At 42.4% G+C, this 26102-nt stretch overlaps 1 protein-coding gene across 2 annotated transcripts in view; it reads right to left on the bottom strand.

Moving 5' to 3' along the window:
* Window positions 1–7177: 7177 nt before the first annotated feature.
* Window positions 7178–26102, bottom strand: part of LOC120302270 (perforin-1-like) — a 32187-nt gene continuing 13262 nt past the window's right edge. Inside the window, exons 1-4 of one of the 2 annotated variants that reach the window (XM_039330402.1) lie at window positions 16568–16588; window positions 15815–15863; window positions 13026–13587; window positions 7178–9148 (exon numbers count right to left, since the gene is read on the bottom strand). In XM_039330402.1, coding sequence (XP_039186336.1) covers window positions 8026–9148; window positions 13026–13579 — 1677 coding nt within the window. In that variant the 5' untranslated portion in view covers window positions 13580–13587; window positions 15815–15863; window positions 16568–16588 and the 3' untranslated portion in view covers window positions 7178–8025. Of the gene's footprint in view, window positions 9149–13025; window positions 13588–15814; window positions 15864–16567; window positions 16589–26102 lie in introns of those variants that run through there. The other variant, XM_039330403.1, reaches the window with a different exon arrangement.

Below are 26102 nucleotides of genomic sequence, written 5' to 3'. Positions count from 1 at the left end.
ATAGCTGGGTCTACAAATAGACTATCTCCTTGTCTTCTTTGTAGAGGTTCAGCAAGATAAACTAGAAAACGTGATACAATTGATGCATAAAAGGGACCCCCTCAAATTTAACAAAACATTTATCACCTGAACTAGATACCAGCAGATTGATTTCAAGGATATGTACTGGGATCTGAGAGTTACCAGATGTACAGCATCAGTCAAGGATCAAAAGACACTTATTGAAGATGAGTGATTACTTGAATTTAGCGGATGGGAAAACAGAACTTCCTGCTTGCAACCAGCACCAAGTTTTAAGATTTGGGGAATAGCTCATTATAGAACAGGGGCTCTCCAAACTTGGCAACTGTAAGACTTGTGGGCTTCAACTTCCATGCTGGCTGAGGAATTCTGGAAGTTGAAGTCCACAAGTCTTAAAAGTTGCTAAATTTGGAGATCTCCCATTATAGAACAAAACACTTTGCTTCCGCAGCCAGTAGGTAGGTGGGTGCAAGGATGCTGCTAGCACAGTGGTTCTCAACCTTTTTAATGCTGCGATCCCCAACTGGTTGTAAGTCGAGGACTACTCAACTGGTGCAACACCGTTTGCAGAATGGGACTTTTGGCGGGCTCACCAGGGCAGAGACAGCCTGGACAATTCCTACTGGCTTTTAAAAGCCAATAGAATTAGACTCTATTCAAGAGAGTCTATTCTATTGGTTTTCAAAAGCCAATAGAATAAAAGGGAGTAGCACAGCTAAGGAAAAGGGGGGAAAAAATGGCGGACTGCATTGTTTGGCGACCCCCGTGAAATGGTCGTTCGACCCCAAATGGGGTCCTGACCCACAGGTTGAGAACCACTGTGCTAGCATACTTCATCTGAATGCAGTGTTTTATATTGGATGGGCAATCTTGAGGGCTGAGGCCTAAATTTACATGAACCCACCACTTTCATGGTGCAGTGATGATACAAATGTAGGTGAGAACAGAAATTGTTATGCTGAGTGAGTAAGTTATGGATTTTTTTTTTTTAGATTACATTAGACCTATTCTAGGATATTTCCGGACCTCAAAATGCATGTTGTTAGTTGTGAAGTCGTGTCCGACCCATTGCAATCCCATGGACAACGTTCCTCCAGGCCTTCCTGTCCTCTGCCATCTTCTGGAGTCCATTTAAGCTCAGGCCTACTGCTTCAGTGACTCCATCCAGCCACCTTATTCTCTGTTGTCCCCTTCTTCTATTTCCCTCAATCTTTCCCAGCATTAGGCTCAACTAAGATAACCTGTACTGTCATTTTTTACTGTGGACACACTTGCACACATTAAAAATGAAATTCTGTTGCCTGTTTTCAAAAATACACATACATAACACATAAACATGATACACACACACACACACACACACATTCACATGTACATACCCATATCCTTTCATATAAATATTAGTCATTGTCCATCTTGAATACATAGCGGAAAGAGGAAACTTGAGAGTTTACAAGGTTGATACTGTATGGAACAAAACTGACTGAATTTGGATGTTCTGCTTCAGATACCATGAAGCCCCCTCCTGTCAGACAAGGAACAAGGAAAACAGGTTATGAAGAGGATGTGTAGTGTCCCAGATCTTATGGACCCTGCTTAAACAACGCTTCTGTGCCACGTCCTGGATGGATCGGAGGGAACTGCCAATAATCTTTTCTGCCATCCTCACCCACTCCCTGCACCACCTTCCTGTCTGAATCAGTGATGCTTTCAAACCAGACTAATGCAATATGACAGGATTGTGTGGCCAAAGATGCAAAAGTAGTTTTGCGATTGTGCAGCACTGCACCCACAAATTGTCTTCTTACTCTTTTATTCCTCCTTTTGTGGAATTCATGGAATTCAACCTTGTGAGAATCAGTGTGCGTATTTTTTTTATCCCAGCTTTCCCCTGCTGGATAGTGATGAGTAGAATTCCATTCTCAAATATCCACCAAAATGCCTAGTGGGGGGAAAAAAAGATTGCCTCTTAAAATTACTGACTAGCTTTTTCCTGTGCAGGATCGGTAGCGGAAGAGTAGCAGTTGGGTTAGGTTGGTGAAGAGAAACAAACGTTTTGTTTTAATACCTGTTTCCTTCAACACTTTTAGGTGGAAAAAAAAAAAAAACACAATTCTGCCACCAATAGCTCTGATGTGTCATATTTCTTTCCATTTCCTGACTAGGTCTCCTACAGAATACAAAGGGAGGTAAACAAACTGTGATGTGGCTTTTGGGTTTCCGTTTGATGCTTGCAAAAGAGGCTCTGATAACAGTAATGTCAAATAAATTGTACTTTTACCTCGCTCTTAATTTAATGTCCCCTCCCCCCCATGCTTTAGTGTTCAAAAATACCTGGATGTGTGTGATCATCCTGCATCTGGGAGATTGTTTTGATTGTTGTCCTCCAAGCAGTGGTGTGAAATGGTTAGTATGATTTATTAATGGAGACTTACGTCAAACAAAGACGCCCATCTCTAGGAGAGTCACCATCTTGTCATTTGTCTTGACTCCCACCTCCCAAGCTAATTTTGCCGGAAATGTTGAGTAAGCGCTGATAAATGTTAAAGAGGTTTCATTTCTCCCCCACTCTCAGTCTGGCTGAATTAATGTTAAATTATCATATGTGAAAATATATGTATCATATTGCTACCACTTTTCCTTCCCCATTTGCAAAACCGAATGATCCGATACCCATCTTTTCATGTTCTTATTTTGCATAATCACTTCCATCCTCTCTCTCTCTCTCTCTCTCTCTCTCTCTCTCTCTCTCTCTCTCTCTCTCTCTCTCTGTGTGTGTGTGTGTGTGTGTAGCCATGAATTTTAAAAGTAATGGGTGAAGCTGGAAAAATAAATTTGATTATTGCAATTAACGTTTGTTAAAATTAAGTCAATACAATATAAAATTAAATGAAGTTTCTGGTTATTTAGCAATCCTCATATTCCTGTCACATTAAAAATGGCAATTGGGTAACAGCTTTTGCAAGTATTATTGGGACCACACCTAAATGTGTGTAAAAAGACAAGAAATGGATGTTTAAGACCACTAGTGACCTAGATTAAACCTAGCCTATACTTCTGTATTGAGTGCGCTGCATAAGCACTCTGCTGAAGCAAAACTGAGGAATCAAAAAAGGCCCAAGGATTTTTTTAAAACTTTATTAAAATTCTACACATAAAAATAAACATTAAAAAACAATACAGAACATAATACAGAAACTTAAACCTGCAAATACAAAACTAAATATGCAACTTAAAAATATACATTCTAACTCCACACTTCACTGTCCTCATGGATCCATTAACCATTTCTTATTCTTTCATATTTTTTAAATCACCATTTATATTTTCTGTATTCTCCCCTTATTTATCTATAAACCCATTATCATCAAGCTATTTTTCTCTAATTTTGTAATACAACCCTTAAACATCCTCCGGTCTTTAATAAAATCTTCTGTAAATTTCTCTCTTATTGGATGCACCAGTTTTGCCATCTCTGCTAAGGCCATAACTTTAAATATCCAATATTCAATATTTAGGACTTTATTTTTTCCATTTCTACACAAATAATAATCTTGTCACGGTGATCTTATACAACAATAAGGCACTGTGCTTTTTACTCAGTTCTTCCATTGACTAATAAGTACAGTTCTGGTTTCATCTGAAAAGGGATTCCTATAATTTCCATCAATATTCTGTGAATCACCAACCAAATTCTTGTGGTGTCTTCACAAGTCCACCATATACGATCATAGGTTCCATCCTTTTTTCTGCATTTCCAACATTTACTTAAAATGTTCTTACATATTTTGGTATTAACTTACATATTTTGGTATTAACTTTCACAGGTGTCAAATGCCATCTGTGCATCATTTTGCAACATTTTCCTCTTAAATTATTGCAAAGTAAATATATTTTACCCACATTTCCCCCCCAAATACCATGCCAATACCATGCCAAGAATTTAGCATCTATGTAGTATTACATTCTTTAACTTGTTCCGTGTTGTAATTTAACAGCAATTTATATCTATTCTCGCAATCACATGATGTAAAAAAGATGTTGAGACTCTAGAAAGAGTACAGAGAAGAGCAACAAAGATGATCAGGGGACTGGAGGCTAAAACATATAAGGAACGGTTGCTAGAATTGGGTATGTCTAGTTTAACGAAGAGAAGGACAAGGGGGACATGATAGCAGTATTCCAATATCTCAGGGGCTGCCATAAAGAAGAGGGAATCAAGCTATTTTCCAAAGCACCTGAAGGCAGGACAAGAAGCAATGGGTGGAAACTAATCAAGGAGAGAAGCAACCTAGAACTAAGGAGAAACTTCCTGACAGTGAGAAAAATTAATCAGTGGAACAGCCTGCCTCCAGAAGCAGTAAATGCTCCAACACTGGAAGTTTTTAAGAAGAGACTGGACAGCCATTTGTCCAAAATGGTGTAGGGTTTCCTGCCTGAGCAGGGGGTTGGACTAGATGACCTCCAAGGTCCCTTCCAATTTTACTACTATTACTATTACTCATCTTTGCATAATTCTATTTCAAATTCATTCATACTCCCATCTATACCTCCTTGTTTCCCGTCTTTTTCAAATTTGATTCAAGATGATTTAGACTTTCTTTTTTCCTCTTGGCTGTATTTAAAGTTCTAAAAATACATATTGCGCAATGTATTCTTGGTACAGTATTTTTGAAGATTCTTAAAATTTATTTGCAGGGATTTAATGAGTTTTCCTTGGGAAAATGATTTCCCTTGCTCTTTTTTTTTTTAATTTCAAAAGCTACAAATGTTTTGGGGGGTTATTTTAATTTTCCACATTTAAGTTTCTGACTTAAAGCGCACTTTTAAAATCAATCTAGAACAGTGGTTCTCAACCTGTGGGTCGGGATCCCATTTGGGGTCGAACGACCATTTCACGGGGGTCGCCAAACAACGCAGTCCGCCATTTTTCCCCCCCTTTTCCTTAGCTGTGCTACTCCCTTTTATTCTATTGGCTTTTGAAAGCCCATAGAATAGACTCTCTTGAATAGAGTCTAATTCTATTGGCTTTCAAAAGCCAATAGGAATTGTCCAGGCTGTCTCTGCCCTGCTGAGCCCGCCAAAAGTCCCATTCTGCAAACGGTGCTGCACCAGTTGAGTAGTCCTCGATTTACGACCGGTTGAGTAGTCCTCGACTTACGACCGGTTGGGTGTCACGGTATTAAAAAGTTGAGAACCACTGATCTAGGACAAGTTTTGCCTGTTGAAATTTACTTTTCATGGATTCAGTGCGTTTTCCATTCTTTAAAAAGTGTAGAGCGCAAGGGTGCAAGTTACCTTAGAAAGTTCAAATATTCCCCTTCTGTGATGTGAGCTTTAGAATACAACTACAAACTCATCTTTATGAACATGCAGCTAAATTAACATCAGGGGAGGATTTAAAACATGAAATGAGCAAGGCAATATTTTGGCTGCAAATCTGGGGAGAGTATATTTTCTAGATCAGTTAATTGGATCAAGTTACAGATTACTGTTGTTTGAGAACTGTCAATCCCAAGCAGTATTTCATTTGGGCCAAAGCGCAAGAAAGCAGTAAAAATAACTCTTAACATTAAGTGAAGCCTATGCATATTCTCCGCATTAATAAGATATCAAATATGCCTCTAAAAGCTAGTTACAAAATTAGATGTCTGGGATTATAGGGAGACAATAGATGTGAAATTTGAATGCCTGGTACCCAAAGAACAGTGGAATGCCATTGTTAAAGAGGTAAATTAGTTGTTAACTGTTGTTGACGTGGTGCTCAAAATACAATGTTGGTTTGTATGATGTATTTGTGTGGTACATGGCTTATTTGGGGAGTGACAGTTTATTTCATATGGTTTTTCCAAATATGATTTTTTTAAAAAAAAATACAGCTAGGAAAACAAACAGGAGGACAATGAAAAGGAATATTGGGAAAGGCTAGGCAATGATCAAGGTAAAATTTGAAAAGGCATTCCTAGCAATCATGTACCTTTCGTCACAGGCTGCAGGTAAGTGTTGTGCTTCCTTAGAAGCACCTTTTCCAAACATTGCATAATTCTAATGTTGCAGGCTGATTTGACTGACACCACAATAAAAAATGATTTCCATTTCTTTATGCGAAAAAGCATTCTACATTGCATCTAGGATTCGTTTTGCTTGGTACATAAGCAACCTGTCCCATTTTGTGTTCCCTGTTTTAGCTTTTCTATTGTAGACCTACAGTAGTTGTACCTCCACCTTGGCAACTTCAAGATGTGTGGACTTCAATTCCCAGAATTCCTCAGCCAGCATAGGGAATTGAAGTCCCACATGTCTTAAAGTTGGTAAGATTGAGAAGTACTGATCTTCAGTACATTAAACAAGAACTTGTAAGAAGAAACCCAGGGCACGCTTTAAAAATAAGCTGTAGCATGAATTAAGGTAGTCCTTGACTTATAACTGTTTAGTGACCGAAATTACAATGGCACTGAAAAAATGACTTATGAACATTTTTCACACATATGACCATTGCAGCATCCACATAGTCACATGTATTTACGACAGTTGCAGCATCCCGGGGTCATTTGTAACTTTCCCAGCTGGCTTCTGACAAGCAATGTCTGGGGGGGGGGGGAAGCCAGATTCACTTAATGACCCCATGATTCATTGAACAATTGCAGTGATTCCCTTAACAATTGTGACCACCCTATGTTATGGGATCACAAATATAAGACACACAAATATTTTCGAAGGCATTATATCAGACAAGCTCTAATTGATGTATGGGTTAAAGTCTGGCAACCAAATTATACTCAAGTCCCTAGTTGGATCTCACCGTTATAAATGCATGTACATCCAAAGTTTATCCAACTAGGAAAGATTATAACATATAAAAATGTTCTAGACGAGAGAGGGGAATTGGAACCCAGGAAAATTCTTCAAGACAAAGGGATAGAATTAGAATGGTGGGCATACCTTCAATTACAGGCGAGATATTGGAAAGATAAAAAAGAGTTAGGCATAAAATTAGAACCGATAGAGCTGGATAAAATATTATTAGGTATGGAGGATAAAATGATTAAAAAACTATATCATTATTTGTTAGACCAGACAATGTATGAGGAACAGGTAAAAGAGACCATGTTAAAGTGGAGTAGGGATTTTGATCTCAACTTTGATCTGCAGATCTGGCAAGAACTATGGGCAAGAAACAGGCCACCTCCTGCAAAGAAAATCTCTACAAAATGTTCTATAGATGGCATTTCCCACCCATAAGGTTAGCTAGAATGGGTTCAAATGCTTCTTCCAAATGTTGGAAATGTAAATTGGCAACTGGGACATACTATCATATATGGTGGGAGTGCCCATGAGCCTGTGATTTTTGGAAGAAGGTTAAAAAAATGGTTGGAAGAAATTTTAATGCTAGCGGTAGAGTTAAAACCAGAACTCCTTTTATTAGGCATAACCACGCAGAAATATGCAAAGGGGTATTCTATTTGATGTTACACATTCTCACGGCTGCTAGATTGGTATACGCTCAAAACTGGAGGAATAAAGGAATTCCAACAGAAGAAGAGATTTTATATAAAATTTTATTGTGTGCTGAAATGGATAGGCTCACAATGGAAATGAAGGATAAGACAGAATCAGACTACTTTGAAATCTGGGATAAATTTTATTACTGGTATGAATTAAGGAGAACTGCTCGGACGTCAAGCTAGTGTTAAGACAGAAATACATATAACTGTATATATAATTGTATAGAAGAATAAGTTTATTTAGTGATTAAGAATGATGTATTAATTATATGTATTAAGAGGAACAAATTGTTAGGAATATTTATTCTGGAATGTCATGTTATGTCCATTTTTGTTTTAACTGTATTATAAATAAAAAACTTTAAAAAAACAAACAAACAATTGTGACCAAAAAAAGGGTCACAACTGGAGCAAAACTCACTTAACAACCGGGCTCAATTGTGGTCAAAAGTGGAGGACTATGTGTAGTCTTTTATCCCGCCTGTTTCTATCATGGGTTTCACTTTGCTCCACGTTGCAACATAGCAGCCCTGTGTGGCTGCTGAGGGGCATAATCCAAGCAATAGGGCCCCCCTAAGAAGGGGCCACATTCCAAATGATACTGAAATTCAAGGCGTCCATAGTCAAAGTAACACACCTGGGTCTGAGATTTCCCAGACCTGGGAATTCGGTCACACGTGCCCAGAAGATCATCATTGTAACGATTGTCTTCATCCCAGACTTGTATTCGGAGCTTGCTGGTTTCTCCCAAGCCCTGGACTCTCCCCAGATCCAAGTGGGTCATCCAGACCGGGTTGTCATTATTCCACACAGTGGATGTCCGGCTCTGAATGCCCTGGAAGAATACCTTGACGTAAGCATCCGTTCTTGTGGTATGATCTCCCCAGAGACCATAGGCACGTCGAATCGTCACCGTTAGTTTGCTCTGGCCTCGCTCCCGGGAGCAGCACATGGTGTTAGTGATGCCGTCACTGGGGCACGTGCAGGAGCAGGGATCCCGGAGGCTGCGTTGGGAGCCAGGAGGGCAAGGCTGGGTGCAGTTCCTCCAAAGGGTCCTTTCTCTGATGTACTCGCTCACCGCCCGCTGCAAACTGTCCCGCTTTGGGTCACCCTTAGGCAGCAAATTATGGAGGGGCTTCAGGGAGTAAGAAAGGAGCTCGGGCATAGATTTGAGGCTTTCCGACCACTGCTTATAGCCTTCAGGGTTTTGTTCATTCGAAAAAAGCAAGTCAGTGTTTTGTTCCCCTCCCACCACCTCTGTGTGTCTCTCGTTGTAGGTGTTGTGGAAGCTTCCTTTGAAACTCTTCTTCTTCTTCAGCTCTTCACATGCTTTGTAGGCTGCGCTGAGGCTCCCTTTGCCACCCCCAATGTTGGCTGAGGCCTCGAGGCTTAAACAGTCTTTAACTTCGTCAACAGACACACCATCCAACGCTGTCTCGCAGACCCGCACGGCTGTCACATCCCTCACACGGCCCCCCAAATGCAGGTGACTGATGAAGTGGGTCCCATAGATGCCAATGAGCTGACGATATTCCAGATGGGAGCCAGGTTGATACTTGGCAGGGAGACTGCGAAGAGCGTGCCTGAAATGGCTGGTGGGAATGTATTGGCTGATATGGAAGCTACAAAAGGAAGCAGAAGACAGATAGGGTGACAGAACTAGCAGACCTTCTGATCAAATCATAAAGGAGTAATTTGGGATCAAAGAGTGGCAATCTCACAGAATTGGCAAGTAATTAGATTAGTGTGTCTCAACTAGGCAACTTTAAGATGTCTGGACTTCAACTCCCAGACTTCCCCAGCCAGACATCTTAAAGTTGCTTAGATTGAGAACCACTGAGTTAGATGTTCCCCATAGCTGTTATCAAGAGTTAAATTGCCTAGAAACTAGGCAGATCTATTCCTAGTGATTTTTTTTCTAACAATCAGAGAAGGATATGTACTCCATGAATTTGTAAGTCCTTAAAACATGAGACCTCCGCATCTTGTCCCTTTCATATCTGTATATTGGTTTTGTACAGATAAATATCTTGTGTTTATACATCATCATATATTATTCAGCTATTGATTACTTAGAACAGTGGTGGCGAACCTATGGCACGGGTACCAGAGGCGGCACTCAGAGCCCTGTCTATGGGCACGCACGCCGTCGCCCCAGTCCTAAGCCTTCAGCTGGGTTTTATAACACTTTTTCGCTTTAGGCTTCCGCTGCCATGTGCAAAAAAAAAAAAAAAGGGTTCAACTTTCAACTTCTCGTGAGAAAAAAAAAGATCTTGCAAAGTTGGAATTGATTGATTGAACTTTTTAGTTCCACCCAGTCTGCCATTACCACCGCAGCCACACCCACCCAATGGGCCACACCCACCCAATGGGCCATGCCCAGCCAATGGGCCACACCCACCCGGCACTGGATGATGCATAAGTGGGTTTTGGATTGCAGTTTGGGCATTCAGTCTCTAAAAGGTTCACCATCACTGACTTAGAATGATGCCAGCTATATTATCTGGGGTAGATACCTTCACATGATCAATCTCTTCTGGGGTTTTATTCCAGTTTGGTAGAATTACGACTAGTTGGCAACTTGGCCCAGAATGGAGAGTATGGTGGAGAAGGTGTTGAACAAGGAGCAGGAGGACCCATATTCTGATCCACCTTCAACAATGGAAATTCAGTGAGTGACTTTGAGCTAGTCTCTCTCTCTCAGCTAGCCCAGCCTCACAAAAATAGGGCTTGTACACCCTTAAATATAAGCACATATCATATACAAATACCAGGGCCACGTGCTACCAGGAGATAGTGAGGGATTTGAATTCCAATGAATCTCAAGCAAGAGCCATCAAAAAGCCTATTTGAGCGAAGTTCGATGGTCATCCAGGTAAAGTTGTCTGAAGGTTGAGTTATGGCAACTGGATTTATTTTCTTGTTAGTTTGAGACATTTCGTTGAGCATCCAAGCAGCTTCATCAACCAGAACAGTGGTAGGCCACCTTGGCTCTTTTATGACTTGTGGACTTCAACTCCCAGAATTCCTGAAGGGGAACGGGAGAGGTTTCCAAGCTGAGCCATGCTGGATCAGAAATTCTGGGAATTGAAGTCCACCAGTCATAAAAGAGCCAAGGTGGCCTACCCCTGAGCTAGAACAAGTTGGTTAGGCAGACTAACAAGAAAATAAGTCCAGGTGCCATGACTTCAGACAACTTTACCTGGATGATTAACAATCTTCATTGACATATTGCAGTGCACTTTGGAGATGAAACCCCTAAGGTGGATGGAGGAGGATTTGGGTACATTCCAACAATTCTGTGTCTAACTAACTTGTTCTGACTGATGAAGCTGCTTAGATGAGCAGCAAAATGTCTCAGACTAACAAGAAAATAAGTCCAGGGGCCATGACTCAACCTTTAAACGTATTTGAACCAATGCTTACTTTTCCCTTCCCCCTGCTTTCTCTTTTAGTTTTTATACCTTTTGTACAGAAAGCGTATAGGTTGTCCTTCACTTACAGCAATTTGTTTAGTGATGGTTCAAAGTTAATAATAATAATAATAATAATAATAATAATAATAATAATAATAATAATAATAATGTTGGAAGGGACCTTGGAGATCATCTAGTCCAATCCCCTGCTCAGGCAGGAAACCCTATACCATTTCAGACAAATGGCGGTCCAGTCTCTTCTTAAAAACTTCCAGTGTTGGCGCATTCACCGCTTCTGGAGGCAGGGTGTTCCACTGATTAATTGTTCTAACTGTCAGGAAATTTCTCCTTAGTTCTAGGTTGCTTCTCTCCTTGATTAGTTTTCATCCGTTGCTTCTTGTCCTGCCTTCAGGTGCTTTGGAGAATAGCTTGACTCCCTTGTCTTCGTGGCAGCCCCCGAGATATTGGAACACTGCTATCATGTCCCCCCTCGTCCTTCTCTTCATTAAACTAGACATACCTAATTCTAGCAACCGTTCCTTGTATTTTTTAGCCTCCAGTCCCCTGATCATCTTTGTTGCTCTTCTCTGTACTCTTTCTAGAGTCTCAACATCTTTTTTACATTGTGGTGACCAAAACTGGATGCAGTATTCCAAGTGTGGCCTTACCAAGGCATTGTAAAGTGGCATTAACACTTCACGTGATCTTGATTCTATCCCTCTGTTAATGCAGCCTAGCACTGTGTTGGCCTTTTTGGCAGCTGCAGCACACTAAGCTACAATGGTACTTATGACCACTGCAGCATCCCCATGGTTATGTGATTTACATTTGGATGCTTGACAACTGACTCACGTTTATGACGGTCACAGTGTCCCGGGATCATGTGATCCCTTTTTGCGAACTTCTGACGATGGGGAAGCCAGATTCACTTAACAATCGTGTTACTAGTTTAACAATTGCAACGATTCACTTAACAACTGCTGCAAGACAGATCATAAAAGGTGGCAAAATTCACTTAACAAATTTCTCACTTGGCAACATAAATTTTGGGCTCAGCTGTGGTCGTAGGAAAAGCAGCATAATTATTTTTTTCAATAAATAAATGGAAACCAGTACTACAATGGAACGCTGCAGTTGGGAGACAGAGAAATACTGTTGACTCAGTTTTCCACTTCTGATGGAAATAATGACTCATTTCCATCTGGTGCCAGGAATACTGGTAAGGCTAATTATGTTATTAATACTAATTACCATCCAGGCCTTAGCAGGTAGAAACATATAGCAGGTTAGGGATAGGCAACCTTGGCTCTTTTATGACTCGTGGACTTCAACTCCCAGAATTCTTGAGCCAACCATGCTGAGGAGAAAGGGAGAGGTTTCCAAGCTGAGCCATGCTGGCTCAGGAATTCTGGGAGTTGAAGTCCACGAGTCATAAAACAGCCAAGGTTGCCTACCCCTGCTCTAGCTGAATCAAGCCTGGTTAATAGTTGGATAGGAACTTCAGAGCTGCTGGTTGGATTAAGGCAGTGTTTCTCACGTTTGGCAACTTCAAGATGGGTGGACTTCAACTTCCAGAATTCCTCAGCCAACCTGGCCTGTTGGGGAATTCTGGGAGTTGAAGTCCACACAAGTGACTTACGACTATTTTTCACACTTACAACTGTTGCAGCATTCCCGTGGTCACGGGGTCAAAATTTGGTCACTTGGCAACTGGTTCATGTTTATGACGGTGGCGGTGTCCTGGGTTCATGTGTTCATCTTTTGCGACCTTCTGACAAGCAAAATCAATGGGGAAAGCCAGATTCACTTAACAACCGTGTTGCTCATTTAACAACTGCAGGGATTCACTTACCAACTGTGGCAGGAAAGGTCATAAAAGGGGGCAAAACTCACTTAGCAACTGTCTCGCTTAGCAATAGAAATTTTAGTCATAAGTTGAGGACTACCTGTTACCTGTCAGGCAAGAAACCTGGGCTTGCCCATTTCCTCGTAAGATGCCCTCAAAACATCCACACAAATGGATGATTACAGTAAAGCCCTGTAGGACTTCCCAGCTATTATACCTCACCCGGGCCTTCTTCACCTGTAATAAGAGCAGGAGACCTCGTGGCTTGCAAAACTGTACTTGTCTTGGTTACTCTTCTGCATGGTGAAGTCCGCCATCTTGGAGTGAGTTCCAGCCATAGTCATCTGGACTTGAACCCCGGGTTTTGGCTGCACATCAAGCCCCACCTTCCAGTCGTTGTTCACATCAGATGCTGCTGCGTGAAGCACATCAATGCCAGAGCTTTGTAGAGAAGTGTGAACCTTCCTCTGACACTTCACTTTGGCTGTCCAGTCAACAGCCACCAAGGGAAGTCTCTGAAGAGGCCTATTCTGCAGAAGAGGGTTACGGCACAGGGTGCAGGTGCCATCAGCTTTCTGCCACTCATTCAGATCCAATACCTTGGCCTTCTTCTCCAGCGTGGTGATGTCCAGGCCTTCTCCAGCCAAGCTGTAGCCAGGCACAAAGTCTTTTTGCTCATCACATTCATCGGCTGTGCTGACATGGCAATAGGGGGAGACGCCGGTCAAGAAAAGGAGGAGGAAGAGAAGCTGTAGGGTGAAGGCAGCAAAGATGGGCTTGGCGCTCGGCATGGTTGATCCTACACAGGAAAAAAAAAAACAGACTATGAATTCCAGAAGCTGCATGAAAAATGAGATTTCAAAGTGGAGCGGCATTCATCAGTTATAACACTGCATGAAAAAAAGATATAATTAGTTTAAGTCCCCCCCCCCCAATGCACGATATAGATATGCCTACTGTTTTCAAAAGAGACATAGAAATTTTTAATAATTATTAAGCATCTAAAAGGGATTCCCAGCCACTTTAAGATCTGGCTGGCTTGGGAAGTCTGGGAGTTGAAGTCCATACATCTTAAAGTGGCCAAGATTGGGAACCCCTAGTTTAAGTTCAACCAAATGCAACAAGAACAAAGCATCTAAGTTCAGTCTATATTAGTGAACTTCTCAATCTCACCAGCTTTAAGAGATGTGGACTTCAACTCCCAGAATTCCCCAGCCAGCATGCAGTTGCTTCCTTGCTACCACATCAACTAGTTTTAAATCTGAATTTTACAGAAGGAACTAGAGATCAAATTGCCAACATACGCTGGATCTTGGAGAAAGCTAGGGAGTTCCAGAAAAATATCTACTTCTGCTTCATTAGCTATGCTAAAGCCTTTGATTGTGTGGACACAACAAATTGAGGCAAGTTCTTAAAGAGATGGGAGTACCAGACCATCTTATTTGTCTCTTGAGAAACCTATATGCAGTTCAAGAAGCAACAGTGAGAACTGGACACGGAACCACTGATTGGTTCAAAATTGGGGGAAAAAATCTGTTGCCCTACCTATTTAACTTACATGCAGAGCACATCATGAGAAAGGCAGGGCTAGATGAATCAAAAGTTGGAATTAAGATTGCCAGGAGAAATATCAACAACCTAAGATATGCAGATGATATCACTCTAATGGCAGAAAGTGAAGAGGAACTAAAGAGCCTCTTGATACGGGTGAAGTAGGAGAGTGCAAAAGTTGGCTTGAAACTCAACATTAAGAAAACCAAGATTATGGCATCCGGCCCTCTCAATTCCTGGCAAATAGATGGGGAAGAAATGGAGACAGTGACAGATTTTATCTTCCTGGGCTCCACGATCACCACAGATGGGGACTGTAGCCAAGAAATTAAAAGACACTTGCTCCTGGGGAGGAAAGCTATGCAAATCTAGACAGCATACTAAAAAGCAGAGACATCACCCTGCCAACAAAAGTACGTATAGGCAAGGCCATGGTTTTCCCAGTTGCAACATATGGATGTGAAAGTTGGACCATAAGAAAGGCTGAGCACCAAAGAATTGAGGCTTTGAACTATGGTGCAGGAGAAGACTCCTGCGAGTCCCCTGGATTGCAAGGTGATCAAACCAGTCAGTCCTAGAGGAGATCAACCCTGACTGCTCTTTAGAAGGCCAGATCCTAAAGTTGAAACTCAAATACTTTGGCCACCTAATGAGAAGGAAGGACTCACTGGAGAAGGGCCTGATGCTGGGAAAGATCGAGGGCAATAGAAGAAGGGGACGACAGAGAATGAGGTGGCTGGATGGAGTCACTGAAGCAGTAGGTGTGAGCTTAAATGGACTCTAGAAGATGGTACAGGAAGGCCTGGAGGAACGTTGTCCATGGGGTTGCGATGGGTCGGACACGACTTCACAACTAACAACAATATTTGAGAAAGATGAATGATGGAGGCTTTGGAGTACCAATCAATCTTGACATACTTATTAATTTAAGATACACTCTGGCTTTTATGCAGGAGCTCATTGTGGGATGTCTAGAATTTCCTCCTCCTATTTTTCTCCACAACAGTCCTGCGAGGTAAGTTGGGCTAAGACAGAATGCTTAAGACAAATAGCTTAAGTCTCCATGGTTGAAATTGGACTAGAACCCACTTCCTAATACAACATAGTAACCAGTTTGGCAGGTCTCAACCTGACAGGGAAAGCAGACCTATTTTATATGCAGAAATTGGCAGATGAAAAAGGGTTTTTCACATCTGAGGTGCCAAGAAATCACCCCCAAATTGTCCCAGATCAGCCTACTGCTCAAGACACAGCTTACAAAGCCTGTAGAAGAATTCAGCCCGACAGCCAAGAATGGATGCTTGTTAAAACTGTTTAGGATTCTTAAACTGCTTCCTGCCCATCTCAATAAGAGCCAAAAAATTAGAATAATCGAAGCATTCTGCTCATTGCAATGTTACTTCCATACTTCTTCCTCCCCACACATACCCTGGACTTAAGCATGGACCCATGAATATCTCTCCATAAATACATACCTTAGCAGGAGAAGGAGGAACACATGTACGCGCACCCTCCGAAGTCTATCTGAAAAAGAAAGTCAGCTCATCTGTGATGCAGCCCTTGTTTTAAAGATGTAAAGCACGGTGTGTGTGTGTGTGTGTGTGTGTGTGTGTGTTATGACTCTGAGGTTTACACACAACCTCACATAGGCGAGATCTCAATTCACACTTCAGCTTGCCTTTTGCCCACCAATGAACTTGTTTATTCATTTCTGACGCTAAAGAAATGAGCATACACATTGTCCCCTCACAAGTTTGTATTTTCACCTCAACAAAAGCTGAAAAAAGAGGTTTTTCGGGGTGGGTGGGTGTTGAAGCCTGGTTTAAGAACACTTTAATTTTGTTTCCTGCTGTTCCACAGACTGGCCTGAATCACCTTACACAAACCTCTTTCAAAAAGATAACTTAAACCACACACTGAGTGTATTAGCAGGATATCCTAGAAATAAAACTTAAATGTACATTTAAAAATAACAAATAACATGTATAATGCTGACAGAATAAGTAATCGGGATCACTTTTATTAATATAAGTGATGAAGTCATTTGCAGTATCAGAAAACTGATATTTTGAAATTTTGTGAGGCCCTGCAGATTGTGAAACCTTAAGCTGTAGTTTATATAGTTTATAGCTAAATCCAGCATCTGGTCACAGCATCTGTAAGGAATGATACCTATTACTCCTTTTAATTGGATTTGCTCTGGATTAAACTTTGGTAATCATATTTACCACTTTACAATGCCTTGGTAAGGCCACACTTGGAATACTGCATCCAGTTTGGGTCACCACGATGTAAAAAAACGTTGAGTCTCTAGAAAGAGTGCAGAGAAGAGCAATAAAGATGATTAGGGGACTGGAGGCTAAAACATATAAGGAACAGTTGCTGGAATTGGGTATGTTTAATATAATAAAGAGAAGGACGAGGGGGGACATGACAACAGTGTTCCAATATCTCGGGGGTTGCCACAAAGAAGAGGGAGTCAAGCTATTCTCCAAAGCGCCAGAAGGCAGGACAAGAAGCAACGGATGGAAACTAGTCAAGGAGAGAAGCAACCTAGAACTAAGGAGAAACTTCCTGACAGTTAGAACAATTAACCAGTGGAACACCCTGCCTCCAGAAGCTGTGAATGCTCCACCACTGGAAGTTTTTAAGAAGAGACTGGACAGCCATTTGTCTGAAATGGTATAGGGTTTCCTGCCTGAGCAGGGGGTTGGACTAGATGACCTCCAAGGTCCCTTCCAACTTTATTATTATTATTATTATTATTATTATTATTATTATTATTATTATTATTATTATCGATCATCGCACAGTCAACCAGATGTTCAGACTGGATTTGGCATTTTGTCTACCTATCGAGTCCTTACCCAGGACCTGGGATAGGCAGATGTGGATGTTTGATGGTATTACAGGTATCGTCGCAGGATGGAAGCAGTTCCTAATAAGTCTGCCTTTTGCAATTGACTAATAGCGAATTTGTCAATGCCAATGGTGTTCAAGTGGTGCTCCAGTTGTTTTGGGATTGCACCCAAGGCGCCTATGACTATTGGTACTATCCTTGCTTGCTTTTGCCACAGTCTTTCTATTTCTATTTGTAGGTCTTTGTATTTTGTTATCTTCTCCAGTTCTTTCTCGTCTATTCTGCTGTCTCCAGGCACTGCCATGTCCACTATCCAGACTTTTTTGTCTTTCTTATCTACAATTGTTAATCTGGGGTGTTATGTTGCAGGTGCTTGTCTGTTTGAATTCTGAAGTCCCAGAGCAGTTTAATTTTATCATTTTCTATGACTTTCTCTATTTTATGATCCCACCAGTTTTTGCTTACAGGCAAATGATTTTTTTGCAGATCTTCCAATGCACCATTGTTGCTACTTTGTCATGCCGCTGCTTGTAATCAGTCTGTGCAATCTTCTTGCAACAGCTTACCAAGTGGTCCACTGTTTCTTCAGCTTCTTTGCATAGGCTGCACTTACTGTCTGTTGCTGTCTTCTCAATTTTGACTTTGTATGCATTTGTCCTTAAGGCTTGGTCTTGTGCAGCCAGAATTAGTCCCTCGGTCTCTTTCTTCAATTTTCCTGCTCTTAGCCATTGCCAGGTTTTATTATTATCTGCTTTCCCAGCTATTTTTTTCATGTATTGGCCATGTAAGTGCTTTGTCTTCCCATGCCTCTATTCTGTTCTTCATTTGGTTCTTTCTTGTAGGCCAGTTTGGTCTCTCCAGTAGTCAGTAAGCCTTCCTGATATACTAATTTCAGTGCATCTTCATCATTGTTCTTCAGATATTCTTCCAAAGCCATTTTTTTCTTCTTCAACCATCTGATGTACTTGTAGCATTCCACGCCCACCTATTTGCCTTGGTAGATAAAGTCTGTCAATGTCACTGCGTGGATGAAGGGCATGATTCATTGTCATTATTTTTCTGGTCTTCCTATCCATTGCTTTTAGTTCTGCTTGAGTCCAGTCCACTATTCCAGCTGTGTACCTAATGACTGGATTGCCCAGGTGTTGATTGCCTTTATGGTATTTCCTCCATTGAGTTTGGATTTTAAGATCTTCTTCACTCTCTTGATGTATTCACCTCTAATCTTTTTCTTGACTTCAGTGTGCTTGATGTTGTCAGCTTGAAGGATACCCAAGTATTTGTAGTATTCTTCCTCATCCAGACTCTTAATGTTATTTTCGTGGGGCATCTTGATTCCTTCAGTTTTCACTATTTTTCCTTGTTTGATAGTAAGTGTGGCACATTTGTCCAAGCCAAACTCCATTACAATATCTTGGCTATATATACGGACAGTGTTGAGCAGCGATTCTATTTCAGATGATGTTTTTCCATACAGCTTCAGATCATCCATGTAAAGGAGGTGGGATAGTCTGGCAGATGTTTTTGATGTTTGATAGCCATGTCCTGAGTTATTCAATATTATTATTATTATTATTAATCTGTGCTGCAAAATTTACAATGACCACCAAATGGCATTAGAGAGAGAAAAAGTCTCTTTGCTGACATCTCCAGTTCGTCTCTGGAATATTAGAGCCCAATACAGAAGCTTTACATTTGGATAGTTCTAAAGCAGGGGTGTCAACCTGCCGGCCCGCAGGCCGGTTTTATCATACTGGAACCGCGCCCACCCCATTGCCGGCAATGGTGAAAAAATTTCGATACGTCGTGCGATGTCACGTGACGTCGCGAGTTTGACATGCCTGTTCTAAAGCCTTTTTGCCCCACTGTGCTGATCGGGCATTGGGGAGAAACCCCAGTCAGAAAAAGGAGAAGGAAGAGAAGCTATAGGGAGAGAACCACAAAGATGGAAAGAAAAAGTGTCTGTGAACTTCAGTGGAGAAAATGCATTGCAAATTACATGAAGCTATGTGAAGAAGACATCGTATTCATATAAGTTGATTAGGGGATTTTTCCAATGCAAGTTATAGGAATGGGCAAAGGTTTTTTTAGGAATGGGCACACAGGTGTGTGTGGCCAGAGGAATATCTGCAGTGCCTTACTTTTCAAGTATCTACAGCAGGGGTCTTCAAACTTGGCCCTTTTATGACTTGCGGACTTCAACTCCAGAATTCCTCAACCAGGCATGCGTTTTAGCCTGTTAGCATGAGAAAGTGCCTTAGCTATAAAATGGAAATTTTTTATTAGTGTGTGTGTGTGTGTGTGTGTGTGTGTGCGTGTGTGTGTCTTTTCTGCTCGATCTCTCTGCATTAGAGACAAGAGATTAGGAAGCACCCAGCTTTTCTTGTTGATCAAAAATGAAGCTGTGTTGTTTTCAGTAGCCTCGTGTTGGGATTTATTTAGATTTTGAGCTGAAAAACCTTACAGACACAACAGGAGAACATTCATATTCCTTAAAGATGTACACCTTGAACCAAGATACCCTCCGGACAATCTGCTAGCGACAAGCGCTTGCTGTGTTTTTGGTAACTGAACAGAGTATAGTGTAGTCTGTAGTACTTTCCAGCATACTCTTAAGCACAGTGTTACTCAAACTCAGCATCTTTAAGGTGTGTGGACTTAATTCCCAGAATTCCCCAGTCATCTGAGAAAGGTGATGACCTCTTGTGACCTTCTGACAAGAAAGTCAGTGGGGAAGCCAGATTCACTTAACAACCACGTTACTAACTGAACAACTGCAACAACAACTGTGGCAAGAAAAGTTGTAAAATGAGGCAAAATTCACTTTTGGGCTGAACTGTGCTTGTCAGACAAAGACTCCCTAATACAACAGACTGACTCTCCTATGTGTTCTCTAGAGCAGAGGCCTCCAACCTTTTGGTCACCAGGGACCAGTTATGTGGAGAGAGGTTATTCCGCGGATCGGAGGGGGCAAGGTTTTGTGTGCTGCCTGCATCCCGCAGATGAAGCTTTGCTTGTTTGTGTGGACCGGTTGCTGGCATGGCACGGTCCGGTACTGGTCCACAGACTGTGGGTTGGGGACCCCTTCTTTAGAGTCACTCGTAATCATACTTCGGTTGTTTGCATATCTTACAATAAAAACTCCATTAAGGGTCATTCCTGTGACTTCCTTTTATCCAGCCCCACCTCCACATGGCTTCCTTAATCTAATTTAGAGGCTTTCTGGGTTAACCAATCCTGGAATAACCACCATTTGTGTTTTCAGAAGCAGACTTTGGGTCCAAGGCTCGTGCGGATGTTGTCTGGATTTGGAAACTACGAGATAGTGGCCAATTTTAAGTGTGGGCCATGGTCATGGTTAGAGGGCCGTGTGTCATGGCATGAAATGGTGGTCTGCATGTTTATTGATCAAGCTTTTCTGCAAAATCATGTGAGCAGTTTTTCAGTGGTTTATTGTTTTGACAGCACTGGCCACTAAGTTTCAGGAAGGGTAACTGTGGGATTTATTCTCACGTTCTTATTTAGATTTCCTCTGAGATAGCGGTAACTGGTGGAAACCATTGAGGAAGAAACTGCCAAGGTTTATATAGGGGTGTCTAATCTTGGTGATGTTAAGACTTGGAAGGGACCTTGGAGGTCTTCTAGCCCAACCCACTGCTCAAGCATGAGACCCTATACCACAGGGGTCAAACTCGCCACATCATGTGACGTGTCATGACATATCACGACTTTTTTCGCACTGCCAGAGCTGGGGTGGGCATGGTCTCCGCATAATGCAACCAGCCCTCAGGCAGGCAGTTTGACACCCCTCCCCTATACAATGCCAGACAAGTGGCTATCCGTTTTCTGCTAAAAAGCCTCCAATGATGAAGCACCCACAACATCTGAAGGCAAGCTATTGTTTGTTCTCACTGTTAGGAAATTTCTCCTTAATTCTAGATTGCTTCTCCCCTTGATTAGTTTCCATCCATTGTTTCTGGTCTTGTGGTACTTTGGAGAATAGTTTGATACCCTCTTCTTTGTGGCAGCCCCTCAAATATTGGAACACTGCTATCATATCAACGTAGTCCTTCTTTTCACTAGACTAGTCATACCCCCAATCCTTGCAACCATTCTTCATGTTTTAGCCTCCAGGCCTGTAATCAAGCTGGCTGGGCAATTCTGGGAGCTGAAGTCCACAAGTCATAAAAGGGCCAAGTTTGAAGACCCCTGCTCTTGCCTCTAACAGCTAAATCAAGGCTTCCTATTTGGAGCTAAGAGCAGGGAACCCCACAATTGGCCACTTTTAAGACTTGTGGACTTCAACTCCCAGAATTCCTGAGTTAGCCATACTGACTGGGGAATTCTGGGAGTTGAAGTCCACTACTCTTAAACTTGCCAACTTTGGAGACCCCTGACTAAGAGGATTCTCTCAATATGCTCACAAGTTTTCCACCCTGTTTAGTAAAGTGTTTCCTAACTGATCCTGCCTGGGGATACAGAAGGGATACTTTTGAAGTCCCCTCAAAAAGGTCCCAGCTTGGGGAATTCCACTATTGGTAGTTCTTGATGTACAGCTATTTGCTTAATGTCTGTTCAAAGTTACAACAGGACTGAAAGAAAGTGACTTATAACCAGTTATTACACTTATGACCGTTGCAGCATCCCCTCAGGCACATGCTCAAACATGTATTTCTGATGGCTGCAGAGTCCCAGGGTCCTGGGTTTGTTAATTGGAGACTTTCTAGTCCAGTGGTTCTCAACCTTTTTAATGCCACGACTCCCAACCGGTTGTAAGTCGAGGACTACTCAACCAGTCGTAAGTCGAGGACTACTCAACTGGTGCAGCACCGTTTGCAGAATGGGACTTTTGGCGGGCTCAGCAGGCAGAGACAGCCTGGACAATTCCTATTGGCTTTTGAAAGCCAATAGAATTAGACTCTATTCAAGAGAGTCTATTCTACTGGCTTTCAAAAGCCAATAGAATAAAAGGGAGTAGCACAGCTAAGGAAAAGGGGGAAAAAATGGGGGACTGCGTTGTTTGGCGACCCCCGTGAAATGGTCATTCGACCCCAAATGGGGTCCCGACCCACAGGTTGAGAACCACTGTTCTAGGGAGCTTCTGATATTCACAGTCAATGGGGGAAGCCAGCTTTGCTAAATGATCACGTGGTTCCCTTAACAACCATGAGAAAAAGGTCATAAAATGGAGCACAACTCACTTCCTTAGCAATGGAAATTTGGGGTTCAGCTGTGTTTGTAAGTCAAGGATTACCTGTACATTGCTCAACTAACAAAACTCAGTCTGGGGTGCAGTTACTAGATAAGTTCGATATTTACAGACATATCGCACCCCCACCCCCCAAATCAAACTTTACATCTGAATTTACTGCTGCTTCATGAAATGGTCCTGTGTGTGGGATTCTCCCGTTAAAAATGTGAGGTTTTCCCAGCAGAGCATGGGAGACAGCTTGAAAACTGTCCACTCTGCTCCCTTCATTTCCTCCTTTGAAATTGTCACTGCATTCCTCAAAATGCTTTCTAAGAATATGTGATGATCAAAGATGCTCAAAAGTTTTGATGTGTGTCGTGCCCACAGTAGAAAATGACAATAAAAATTATTATATCTTGTCTTACCTTACCTTACCTTGTCTTATCTTATCATGCCTTACCTTACCTTGCCTTGCTTTGCCTTGTCTCGTTTTGTCTTGTCTTATAAATTTCAACCGCTTAAAAAAAAGTAGGAACACTAAGACTGATTTTGTCATTCTGAGAATCCTAACTGTTAATTCAAAACAAATTCAGCTCACAGGCCGTGTTAAGAGAGTTTGAAAGCACAAAGGGGATATTTTAGCAGGAAAGCTGAAGGCTGCAGAAGGGTCTCAGAAGTTGGGATCTGCTTCGTTTATAGTTCGTTCCCCCTTCATTCTTAAAGAGTTGAGAAGCAGAAAAAAAAAATATTTTAGGCATATTATTAGACCCAGTTCCTGCATTTTATTTCTCGATCTCTCTGCTCACAGAAGTGCTAGAGATAGCTAGGTGGTTAAATTGAGATAGATAGATAGATAGATAGATAGATAGATAGATAGATAGATAGATAGATAGATAGATAGATAGATAGATAGATAGATAGATAGATACTGTAGACCAGTGGTAGTGAACCTATGGCACGGGTGCCAGAGGCGGCACTCGGAGCCCTCTCTGTGGGCACACATGCTGTTGCCCAACATCGCCTCCCCCCATGACCCCCTCCTCTCCAGTAGCCCCCCTGAAGGAGAGTCACCCCTGAGGGTAGCCCATGCTGAGCAGCGCAGCCAAGGACATGGCAGTCAGGCAGCGTAGACAAGACTCTGCCCTCACACCCCATAGGGCAGAGTTGATACTGCAGGGCAGGGGCAGAGGGTGTGACCGCCATAGCGCTGCTGGGCTGCCTGGGCGATCTGTGGCGGGCCCTGGAGGCGGTGAGTGGCCCTGCGGGCAGGTGGGGTGGGGGATGGGGAGGTGGAGTGGAGCGGAGCAGTGGGTGGAATGGGGGCGGGGCCAGTTTTTGGGCACTCGGTCTCTAAAAGGTTCGCCATCACTGCTGTAGATAGATAGATAGATAGAGAGAGAGAGAGAGAGAGAGAGAGAGAGAGAGAGAGAGACAGACAGACAGACAGACAGACAGACAGACTTTCAATTGTACCTGGAGTAAGGTGAGTGTGTTCTTTTTGCCCCTTTAGATGTGTAGGATATGTATGTGTACATAAACATATCCTACCATATTTTTAAATCAACCCTCATGAGTGTTCATCCATTCTTTTTGTTTACTCACCTTTTGCCCATCTAACTTGCTCCGTGGTTCCTCCTCATGTTGACCAGCTGTTGATTCTCACATTTTCTACTGGACTAGTCAGTCCTAGCCCATCTTCTACCATTAATTTTCCCCACAGTTGGATAAATATGGACACCTCCCAACCAGAAATCCTCCAGCAACTCTTCTGATCAAGAGTTGAAATTAAAGCTATCTCTATAGAATCCCTTTTTGAGAAGACTCCCTTTTAGCGCAGGGGTGTACAAACTTGGACCTTCTACGACTTGTGGACTTCAGCTCCCAGAATTCCCCAGCCATCTAAGAAAAGTGATGACCTCTTGTGACCTTCTGACAAGCAAAGTCAGTGGGGAAGCCAGATTCACTTAACAACCGTGTTACTAACTGAACAACCGCAGCGACTCACTTAACAACTGTGGCAAGAAAAGTTGTAAAATGAGGCAAAACTCACTTAACTTACTGTCTCACTTAGCAATGGAGATTTGGGGCTGAACTGTGCTTGTCAGACAAAGACTCCCTAATACAACAGACTGACTCTCATATGTGTTCTCTAGAGCAGAGGCCTCCAACCTTTTGGGCACCAGGGACCAGTTATGTGGAGAGTTTTTCTGTGGACCAGAGGGGGCGTGGTTTTGTGTGCTGCCTGCATCCCGCGGATGGGGCTTTGCTTGTTTGTGTGGACCGGTTGCTGGCATGCCACGGCCCAGTACTGGTCCACAGACTGTGGGTTGGGGACCCCTGCTTTAGAATCACTCGTAATCATACTTTGGTTGTTTGCATATCTTACGATAAAAACTCCATTAAGGGTCATTCCTGTGACTTCCTTTTATCCAGCCCTTCACATGGCTTCCTTAATCTAATTTAGAGGCTTTCTGGGTTAACCAATCCTGGAATAACCACCATTTGTGTTTTCAGAAGCAGACTTTGGATCCAAGGCTCGTGCGGCTGTCGTCTGGATTTGGAAACTACGAGATAGTGGACAATTTTAAGTGTGGGCCATGGTCATGGTTAGAGGGCTGTGCATCATAGAATGAAAGGGTGGTCTGCAAGTTTATTGACCAAGCTTTTCTGCAAAATCACGTGAGCAGTTTTTCAGTGGTTTATTGTTTTGACAGCACTGGCCACTAAGTTTCAGGAAGGGTAACTGTGGGATTTATTCTCACGTTCTTATTTAGATTTCCTGAGATAGCGGTGACTGGTGGAAACCATTGAGGAAGAAACTGCCAAGGTTTATATAGGGGTGTCTAATCTTGGTGATGTTAAGACTTGGAAGGGACCTTGGAGGTCTTCTAACCCAACCCACTGCTCAAGCATGAGACCCTATACCAGAGGGGTCAAACTCGCCACATCATGTGACGTGTCACGACGTATCACGACTTTTTTCGCACTGCCAGAGCTGGGGTGGGCATGGTCTCCGCATACTGCAACCAGCCCGCAGGCAGGCAGTTTGACACCCCTCCCCTATACAATGCCAGACAAGTGGCTGTCCAGTTTCTGCTAAAAAGCCTCCAATGATGAAGCACCCACAACATCTGAAGGCAAGCTGTTGTTTGTTCTGTTAGGAAATTTCTCCTTAATTCTAGATTGCTTCTCCCCTTGATTAGTTTCCATCCATTATTTCTGGTCTTGTGGTACTTTGGAAAACAGGTTAACCCCCTCTTCTTTGTGGCAGCCGCTCAAATATTAGAACACTGCTATCATATCAACGTAGTCCTTCTTTTCACTAGACTAGACATACCCAATTCCTGCAACTGTTCTTCATGTTTTAGCCTCCAGACCTCTAATCAAGCTGGCTGGGCAATTCTGGGAGCTGAAGTCCACAAGTCATAAAAGGGCCAAGTTTGAAGACCTCTGCTCTTGCCTCTAACAGCTAAATCAAGGCTTCCTATTTGGAGCTAAGAGCAGGAAACCTCACAATTGGCCACTTTTAAGACTTGTGGACTTCAACTCCCAGAATTCCTGAGTTAGCCATACTGACTGGGGAATTCTGGGAGTTGAAGTCCACAAGTCTTAAAGTTGCCAGAGTTGGACACTCCTCGTTTATACAGCCTGAGCACAGGGGAATAAAAACCTAATAATCTGGAACAACTCTTAAGGCTGACCTCCACCAAAA

Source organism: Crotalus tigris, unplaced genomic scaffold (assembly GCF_016545835.1).
Source record: "Crotalus tigris isolate CLP2741 ecotype Arizona unplaced genomic scaffold, ASM1654583v1 scf7180000024427.8105951120:4207309, whole genome shotgun sequence".
Classification (NCBI taxonomy): domain Eukaryota; kingdom Metazoa; phylum Chordata; class Lepidosauria; order Squamata; family Viperidae; genus Crotalus; species Crotalus tigris.
The sequence above is the reverse complement of the archived record's forward strand: the minus strand, read 5'-3'. Positions and strand labels throughout refer to the sequence as shown.